Raw genomic sequence first — 9,651 nt, 5'->3', positions numbered from 1 at the left:
GTCTGTGTATGTCCTCCTGCACTAGGGCTATCATTGCTGGTACCCTAGTGGCAGCCACCTGTCATAACATTTTGTTTACTTTAATAAAATCGTGACGCCTGAGTGGCATTGTCAGCTGCATCCCTCTGTCTCTCTCTCATCATTCAGCGGACACCCACAATTAAAGTAGCAGGTACTAAGACCCCCTGTTACACTACTGTATAAAAAAGAATGCTGTGTTCAGCACTAATTCTACATTTAGTGGGAACAAAATGTAGTGTGTGGCTATACTGAAACCAATTTTACAAAAACAAGTAAAGAAAATGTATGTTATCTCTAATTTGCTCTTATGCTGTTTGACAAATAATTGAAAAAGCCTGTGTAACCTTATTTCCCTGCACCCCTGTATCACTGAGGCCAAATCTGGTACACACTACATTTAACATAAAACTCAGCTGGCAATTGGAACTGAATATTATAAGTCGTGCAATACTTTCTGTTGTGTGTGAGTGTGTGTACAGACAATTAAAGCACATTAGGCAACCGCAATCAAATTCCATCACCGTTTCCCTTTCTAAAAATGAATAAACACAGCGCGCTGCCATCAAGACACAACAGCAACTGCACTGACAGCAAAACAACCCACAAGAACAATAAAAGGAACAAATAAACCTGTTTTAAAATACAGACTTAAATTATTGGAAAAACTAGCTCACAAATCTGATCTGCTGGTTCCATTTCTAATCATTACTGTCACAATCACTAGAGCTATTGGAATCATTACTGTCACAATCACTAGAGCTAATGGAATCATTACTGTCACAATCACTAGAGCTAATGGAATCATTACTGTCACAATCACTAGAGCTATTGGAATCATTACTGTCACAATCACTAGAGCTAATGGAATCATTACTGTCACAATCACTAGAGCTATTGGAATCATTACTGTCACAATCACTAGAGCTATTGGAATCATTACTGTCACAATCACTAGAGCTATTGGAATCATTACCGTCACAATGACTAGAGCTATTGGAATCTCACCCACTAAGCATGGCGTAGAAACAGAAACTTATTTTTATCTTACATAAAACAAAGCAGTTAATAATAATAATAATAATAATAATAATAATAATAATAATAATAATAATAATAATAAACACAACTTGGCAACTTGGCAATTGTGTTAATAATTAGGAAATGTATTATTCATTTTAATATAAGACATTGATAAATGAAAATACAAATGAAACGTGTATTTACCTGAGGTTGTAAATTTACAGGAACTGTGTGGTTTTCTGCAGTGCTGTGACAGCTATATACACAAATACAAGTCCTCTCATTCAAGAAATGCAGTTAACTGATTGGCTGTATTACACAGTAACAGGTGCATCTGATTTTAAATTTAGTTTTCTAATCTTCCTGTGACCACTGGCATCACATTTCTGCAGAATTTCTGTTCTGGAGAGATAACTTGTCAAATCAAACTGACTAGCCTAGATATTAAATGTCTCTTTGCAAAATTCAAATTTAATATAAAATAAGAAATGCAGCAATGCCACAATATTTGTTGCAGACACTATACTTAGTTTTAAATCGTACTCTATGAAACTTGAATTTGAACATTGATGTCATTATCCAAATACAGAGAAGACAAGAGTGCTTGCATACATAGTTTTGTGTGATATTAATAATTGAATGACATTCAAAATGAGCTTAGGCTGGTTGACAAGATGGAGAGAGATTAGCTGCGGGAGTTGTAAGTGCATCACATAACCAATGAGAGTTGCAGCTCGAGCTTTTCATCTGAAGAGTAGATTTGATTGGCTGTTTGGCTGTGTTCTGCTTGATGAGATTCTGGGATCAATAAGCTACTAACAACCAAACGAGCAAGATGGGCTGAATGGCCGTCTTTCATTTGTAAACTTTCTTATGTTCTTATGTTCTTAAAAATGATTCTTCCTCAATTTTAACAAATTGAATCCTATTTGAAAGATAATATTTAAACCAAGACAGGACACAACCTAACAATCCACTAGATTCCCAAGACGATCAATCACATTAGGGTAATCAATAGTGTTGAATGCTGCAATTAGATCAAGAAGGATAAGAACTGGGGGTGAGCCCATATCGGAAGATAACAGCACATAATTTAACACTCTGATAAGTGCAGTATCAGTACTATGACCTGGGCAGAAGCCTGACTCACATTATATATATATACTCAAGAAATGTATTCAGCAGGTTAGCTGCTACTCTCTCTAATACTTTGGATAAAAAGGGAGATTAGAAATAGGCTTAAAATTGTTAAGAACTGTTGGAACTGTAGTTTTTACTACAGCAACCATAAAGGAATCGGGAACAGTACCAGAGGAAAAGAAACTATTAATATTACTTAAAACAGTAGTGTTAATGATAGCAAATACTTGTGTTAACAGTTTAATAGGAGCAGGGTCTGAAGCACACGTAGTGGATTGTATCTTTATAACTAGGTTAGCTAAATCTAGCTGATTAAACAAGGAAACAGATTGAAAGCTTTGTTTTGCTGCAGCGGGACCCGAGGTGGGAGTTTTGTCAATAGAAATGTCAATCTACCCTGAAGAAAGCACCCTGGCTGCATTTGGAATAGACATCGATTACAACTGTGTGCTTTGCAATGCTGAAAAAGATGTTATCATTGTGTTTATATGAAGAGTTTTTAGAATGATATGCAGCACTATATACTGAGAATGTTCTGCAAAAAAGTGGGATTTTGTGTGAAAATGCAGGCACTGCACATGCCACAGTGAAACAAAGTGAAAGTAAAGCAAACATTTCTGAGAAATGGTGTGGTTGAAAGGAAAGGCACAGTAATAATGAAAGTAGCAGCACTATCAGGAGTTAAACGTTGTGTGTGATGGAGGTGGGGTTTGCTTAAAATACCAACAGCACACTGCATGCCTCAGTACAAAATACATTAGACCTGAACTGAAGCCTGAAGACATGCACCCTTTTCCTTTCTAGTTGGAAATTGCCAATTTCACATGAAACATCTTTAAAAAATTTAAAAAATCAGACAACTTAAACACCAGATCAGAGAGAACAGCTAACGTATTACATTTTAAGTAACTATATCACTTTTCAGTGAAAACTAACAAAACAAAACTATATCGCAGAGACGGACTGCCAGCACTTCATCGAGCTTCAGGAAGTGCTGAACAAACCTGGAATCCCCCGAATGGTCGGGTAAGAGGAACATGTCAAAGATACACAGCAATAGAGTGCAGAGTGCCTGGCCAGGCTTACTGCTGCACATGGAAGTGTGTTTACTGGGCTTGCACTGTATATGGGGCACAACATGTTACAGCAAATATATAATGTCATGTAGAATCTATCTGTACTGGGGTTAAGAGCGCTCAGTCTGTCTTGTCATGTAGAATCTATCTGTACTGGGGTTAAGAGCGCTCAGTCTGTCTTGTCATGTAGAATCTATCTGTACTGGGGTTAAGAACACTCAGTCTGCATTGTCATGTAGAATCTATCTGTACTGGGGTTAAGAACACTCAGTCTGTCTTGTCATGTAGAATCTATCTGTACTGGGGTTAAGAAAGCTCAGTCTGCATTGTCATGTAGAATCTATCTGTACTGGGGTTAAGAACACTCAGTCTGTCTTGTCATGTAGAATCTATCTGTACTGGGGTTAAGAACACTCAGTCTGTCTTGTCATGTAGAATCTATCTGTACTGGGGTTAAGAACACTCAGTCTGTCTTGTCATGTAGAATCTATCTGTACTGGGGTTAAGAACACTCAGTCTGTCTTGTCATGTAGAATCTATCTGTACTGGGGTTAAGAACACTCAGTCTGCATTGTCATGTAGAATCTATCTGCACTGGGGTTAAGAGCGCTCAGTCTGTCTTGTCATGTAGAATCTATCTGTACTGGGGTTAAGAACGCTCAGTCTGTCTTGTCATGTAGAATCTATCTGTACTGGGGTTAAGAACGCTCAGTCTGCATTGTCATGTAGAATCTATCTGTACTGGGGTTAAGAACACTCAGTCTGTCTTGTCATGTAGAATCTATCTGTACTGGGGTTAAGAACGCTCAGTCTGTCTTGTCATGTAGAATCTATCTGTACTGGGGTTAAGAACGCTCAGTCTGCATTGTCATGTAGAATCTATCTGTACTGGGGTTAAGAACACTCAGTCTGCATTGTCATGTAGAATCTATCTGTACTGGGGTTAAGAACACTCAGTCTGTCTTGTCATGTAGAATCTATCTGTACTGGGGTTAAGAACACTCAGTCTGTCTTGTCATGTAGAATCTATCTGTACTGGGGTTAAGAACACTCAGTCTGCATTGTCATGTAGAATCTATCTGTACTGGAGTTAAGAACACTCAGTCTGCATTGTCATGTAGAATCTATCTGTACTGGGGTTAAGAACACTCAGTCTGTCTTGTCATGTAGAATCTATCTGTACTGGGGTTAAGAAAGCTCAGTCTGTCTTGTCATGTAGAATCTATCTGTACTGGGGTTAAGAACACTCAGTCTGTCTTGTCATGTAGAATCTATCTGTACTGGGGTTAAGAAAGCTCAGTCTGTCTTGTCATGTAGAATCTATCTGTACTGGGGTTAAGAACACTCAGTCTGCATTGTCATGTAGAATCTATCTGTACTGGGGTTAAGAACGCTCAGTCTGTCTTGTCATGTAGAATCTATCTGTACTGGGGTTAAGAACACTCAGTCTGCATTGTCATGTAGAATCTATCTGTACTGGGGTTAAGAACGCTCAGTCTGTCTTGTCATGTAGAATCTATCTGTACTGGGGTTAAGAACACTCAGTCTGTCTTGTCATGTAGAATCTATCTGTACTGGGGTTAAGAACACTCAGTCTGCATTGTCATGTAGAATCTATCTGTACTGGGGTTAAGAACGCTCAGTCTGTCTTGTCATGTAGAATCTATCTGTACTGGGGTTAAGAACACTCAGTCTGCATTGTCATGTAGAATCTATCTGTACTGGGGTTAAGAACGCTCAGTCTGTCTTGTCATGTAGAATCTATCTGTACTGGGGTTAAGAACGCTCAGTCTGTCTTGTCATGTAGAATCTATCTGTACTGGGGTTAAGAACGCTCAGTCTGCACACATTTCTTTCAGGTAGTCTTCCTGGGTTCACTCACCTTGAGAGCATCCCTGAGTCTTCAATACCTTCTTTATGGCTGTGAACTTCACAATGATTTCTCTTAATAAGCGACATGCTTTACAGCCAGTGAGATGCTGTGAATCCCAGCAATGGAAATGAAAATACACGCTGGCTGTCACAGGGGTTTCTTCTCAAACTACACACATGTGTTTTATACAATGCTCTAATAACTGCTTTCATTATTGAAGCAGTTTCTCCGGCTAGATTCTCAGAGATCTTCACTCCAGGTTCTCATAGGTATAGTGTTTTCAGAATGCAGCCAAAACAGTTTTGTACGCTTCCTTCCCTTTCAGGTAAAAACATTGGCCATTCACAGTTGTATGTTTCTCAAAGAAAATGTTTAAGCAGTATGTCATTTTGACATGCATACATAATGAATCAGAAACCTAACATTGCTCTCTTTGCAACAGGTGGTAAACACTGAAATCTGTTACTTTTAACAACTATCTTGTGTGAAGGACGGGCTTCGAATCCAGCAGACCAGTAAGACACCTTGCTTATTTGTTTGTTTATTTGAAATAAAGCCACTGGGGAGAAGCTCTATATTGTGCCTCCAACAGTCAGACGCCCATTATAACAAACAGAATATACTCAGATCCATGACAATCAAAGCCAAAAGGATTTTGTTAAATTCTGATTTTTACAATATAACTTGGGGCAGATTAAATCTAAGTTCTGTGCGTTGATACTAAAATACAAATCCACAATGCCGGCCAATTGCTTGGTATTAAAATAAAAATTAAAGGCATTAGGGAATGCAGGTCCTCTTTTAAAGACAACTGCTTTTCTTTTGTTTAAGTTGGTCTGATTCATGGAAGTGGTAACCTCGGTTCCCTCCCAAAAGGGAAAACATCCCTGCGTTATATCTCTCCTCCCATTTTGTGGCGCCTTCAGTTTTAATTTCAAGAATTGTTTGATTTGATGCTACATAAGAGAAACCTATACTCAGATTATTCTATTGGGATTTAATCCCCAAATAAGAACCCCATCAGAAACAAAGACAGATAATGACAAAGAACACACATCAGATGTTAAAACAGGTGAGACATGAAATATTCACAACATGTAGACTGTGTGAAGAATGCTTTAATAACTTCATATTTTCCTCTTTTTTCCTATCAGTGGCAACATCTGGAGTGATGCCAGCAGCAGTAGGAGCAGCAGTAGGAGCTGCAATAGGAATCCCAGTAGGGTCTGCAGTCCGAACCGTGATAGGAGCCGTGGTGGGAGCAATAGTAGGGTATGCAGTCCCAGGGATACATGCAGGTGGAGAAAGAACACAAGAATCCATAGTAGCAGCAATAGGAGCAGCAGTGGGGACCATCATAGGATCTGTGCTAGGATGGGTGGCTGGAGTGGGTACAGCATTAGCAGTTGTCATAGCACTGTTACTCAAATCAGGAATGGAAATAAATGAAATGCGTGACCAAGGAAAAAAAGAAATACATGCTAAAATAGATGATTTAGTGAAAGTGACAAGGATGGCAAGGGAAATTGCAGTGGAAGTAGCGATTGGAGCAGCACTGGGGGTCGTGGTGGGAGCAGGCATGGGGGCTCTTATACCCGCAGTGGCGGCAGCAGCAGCAGCAGCATCTGGAGCTGTGTCTGCAAGGAGAGCAGGAACAGCAGCAGCTGCAGGGGCAGCAGTCGGAGCGGCAGTAGGTGCAGTGATGGGGATAGGGGCAGGAATAGCCATTGTATTAGCTGTCATAGTATCACTGTTTGTAAAAGCAGAAGTAAAGAGGGATAATATTGTGGAATCAGTACAAAAACTAGTGAAACACATAAGTGTAGATGTGCTGGTATTAAAAGAAACTGTAGCTTCAGGAGAGACACAAGGAGGAGTGGGAGCTTTTTTAATGTCAGCAGTTACAGTAGCAGGAGCAGCTGTGTTAGTGGGAGGGTTTTTCGCATCATTGCTAGGATCGTTTGGAACATTTGGAACACTTTTTGTTTCCTCAGGGCTAGCAGGAGTAGCAGCAGCAGCAGCTGGACTTCTGCAAAATGCAATAAGGGCAGCAGTCGAGGCAGGAAAAGGATTATTAGAAAAAGCAGCAGATTTAGTAAAAAGGGCTTTTGAAGAGCTTAAAAAAGTACTAGAGGAAACATTAGAAGTATTGAAAGACGCTGTAGAAGTATTAAAGAAAACATTTTGTGCCGTTTTATCATTTTTAAAAGCTGCTTTGATAGCAAAATGTGCAGCATCAAGTGTGTTCTCATTAATGGCAATTATAGATCTAATAAAATGGATAAAAAGACTAATGGAATTAATAGCAGTGATAGCGGGAGCAGTGGCAGCGGCAGGAGCTGCAGCAGTAGGAGCCGTGGTAGGGGCAGCATTAGGAGCACCACTAGGGATCTTATTCGGAGCAGCAGTGGCAGCTGTGGGGGCACATGTATTTGGAGCAGCTATAGTAGCAGGTGTACAGGCATTAAGAAAAGTGGTCGAAACCGTGGCACCAAAAGTCGTGACTGAAAAAGTTCAACTCCTAAAAATAGCACCAGAATTAGCGGCAACAATAGGATCGCTGGCAGGAGACGTGGCACGGGCAGCCTTGGGCCCCGTTCTAGAAGCAATAGAAGGGAACGTGAGGAAAGGAGTCTCTCGAGGGATAGTGCCAGCAGGAGCAGCTCTTGGGGCAGCCGCGGGGGTGCCACTAGGGTCAGTGGTGGGAATGGTAATAGCAGTAGGAGTCGTGGTGTCAGTAAAAGCAGAAAAAGAAAAAAGCCAAGCTGAAGCTGTAGCAACAAACAGCTGTAGTGTGAATGACAAAAAGGGGAAGTAACAGTTTCAACACAGTCTATCTGATTGATATCAGCAACTCAATGGAATATTACCAAGAATGATCATCCCATTCACATGGGTCAGTAGCACGGGCTGTAAGTTCTCAATGACTTGTATGTATTGTAGGCAAGTCAATGCTTTTAGTAACAAAATAATCAGTAACCAGCTGCAGTTTATAGAGCAATATTATAAGATAAAAACACTTCCAGCGGAGTACATATCATTAGCTTTGCACATGTAACAGTACGAGCAGCAGAACAACAAGAGGAGGATCAGTGGGGGCAGCAGGATCTGTATCCGGACAGTGGGAGCAGCAGAGTCTGTATCAGGACAGTAGGAACAGCAGAATCTGTATCCGGACAGTGAGAGCAGCAGAGTCTGTATCAGGACAGTGAGAGCAGCAGACTCTGTATCAGGACAGTGGGAGCAACAGAATCTGTATCAGGACAGTAGGAACAGCAGAATCTATATCCGGACAGTGGGAGCAGCAGGATCTGTGTCAGGACAGTGGGAGCAGCAGGATCTGTATCAGGACAGTGGGAGCAGCAGGAGCAAGATCTGCATCAGAGAGCAAAATCCTGAACATCCCAGGAAGAAGATCCAGAAAGGGGGGTCTGATCACAGTCATGGACACACCCTAGTCTCTGTAAGTCACCTTGGATAAAAGCGTCTGCTAAATAAACAAATGTTTTATTTATATAAAGTGTGTGTACAAATGTATATGTATTTCTGAGTATAAAACCTTTAAAACTGGGCTGCACAGGAACGGGTTTATGAACTGGATCACTTGATCCATTCAGAAACACAGGTTTAGTGAGAACATGTGTCTGAAGAGCAGGTATCCCGATATCTATGGGGTAGCAGTGTACTAGTTCCAGGACACATACAGAAGGTTGGTATCAGTAGTAAATGTTCCTGTTTCACACACAATATAATCTATAGTAAATATCCAGCTTTTATTAGGGATATAACACTAAACATTACATTTAAAATCACAACTCTAAACTTGCATTTAACAGATTATTGTTTAAACTATTATACAAACAAGAAACTGTTGCATTTCCATAGAATCAGCAACCATGCATTACACAAGCAAGCTTCTATTTAAATAATGTAGTTATTGTTTTAAAAAGTTGATTTTCCGTGTTCCCTCACCAAAGCAATCCCCACAAAAGCTAGAAGAGTGGTTAACCAACCAGCTACTTCCCCTATTGACTGACATATTCTGTAGCCAGTAATGTGCTTGGAGCTGAAGACTGAGGTGAAATGACCCAAGAAGTGAAACAGTAAGAGACTTCCTGAAAAGAAGGCACGACCAGGCCTCGTGCTTCACCAGCTCCAGCAGCATGCTTTCCAATGAAAATGCGTTTCTTTCAGGACTGCTCGTATGAACACTATATACCATTTCTGAAAGAAACATTTTGTAGCAAATGTACTTTCATATTGAATCTGATCTCTGGTGCTGCACTAGGTAAAAGAAAGCAGTCAGTTTCCAAGCCTTCAAAATCAAAGCCATGTTTGCTATACCATGCGTGTCTTCCATTCACTACCGGTAAGATTTATGAAATGGTTGTGCCGACTGCAGCTGCTCGAATGAGAACGAGTCATTGCATGGAGACAATACCTGGACTACACTAGCCACTGCATTTGTCTGAGCTAATAAAAACTCATCAGCACACACATTGGAGGAACACATATTCTGCA

At 40.3% G+C, this 9,651-nt stretch overlaps 1 protein-coding gene across 2 annotated transcripts; it reads left to right on the top strand.

Annotated features, from left to right (window-relative positions):
• Positions 1-2,983: 2,983 nt before the first annotated feature.
• On the top strand, positions 2,984-8,738 carry LOC131709075 (uncharacterized). 2 transcript variants are annotated; one of them, XM_059010870.1, is made up of 3 exons: positions 2,984-3,207; positions 5,573-5,645; positions 6,285-8,738. In XM_059010870.1, coding segments are annotated over exons 2-3 (1,665 nt in total). In that variant the 5' UTR covers positions 2,984-3,207; positions 5,573-5,644; the 3' UTR covers positions 7,949-8,738. The 2 variants fall into 2 exon arrangements, with proteins under 2 accessions (XP_058866853.1, XP_058866854.1); XM_059010871.1 differs by lacking the exon at positions 2,984-3,207 and having other exon boundaries at positions 5,462-5,645.
• The last annotated feature ends 913 nt before the right edge of the window (positions 8,739-9,651 follow it).

This window comes from Acipenser ruthenus, chromosome 41 (assembly GCF_902713425.1).
Source record: "Acipenser ruthenus chromosome 41, fAciRut3.2 maternal haplotype, whole genome shotgun sequence".
In the NCBI taxonomy this organism is placed as follows: domain Eukaryota; kingdom Metazoa; phylum Chordata; class Actinopteri; order Acipenseriformes; family Acipenseridae; genus Acipenser; species Acipenser ruthenus.
This window is presented reverse-complemented; position numbering and strand designations above follow the sequence as displayed.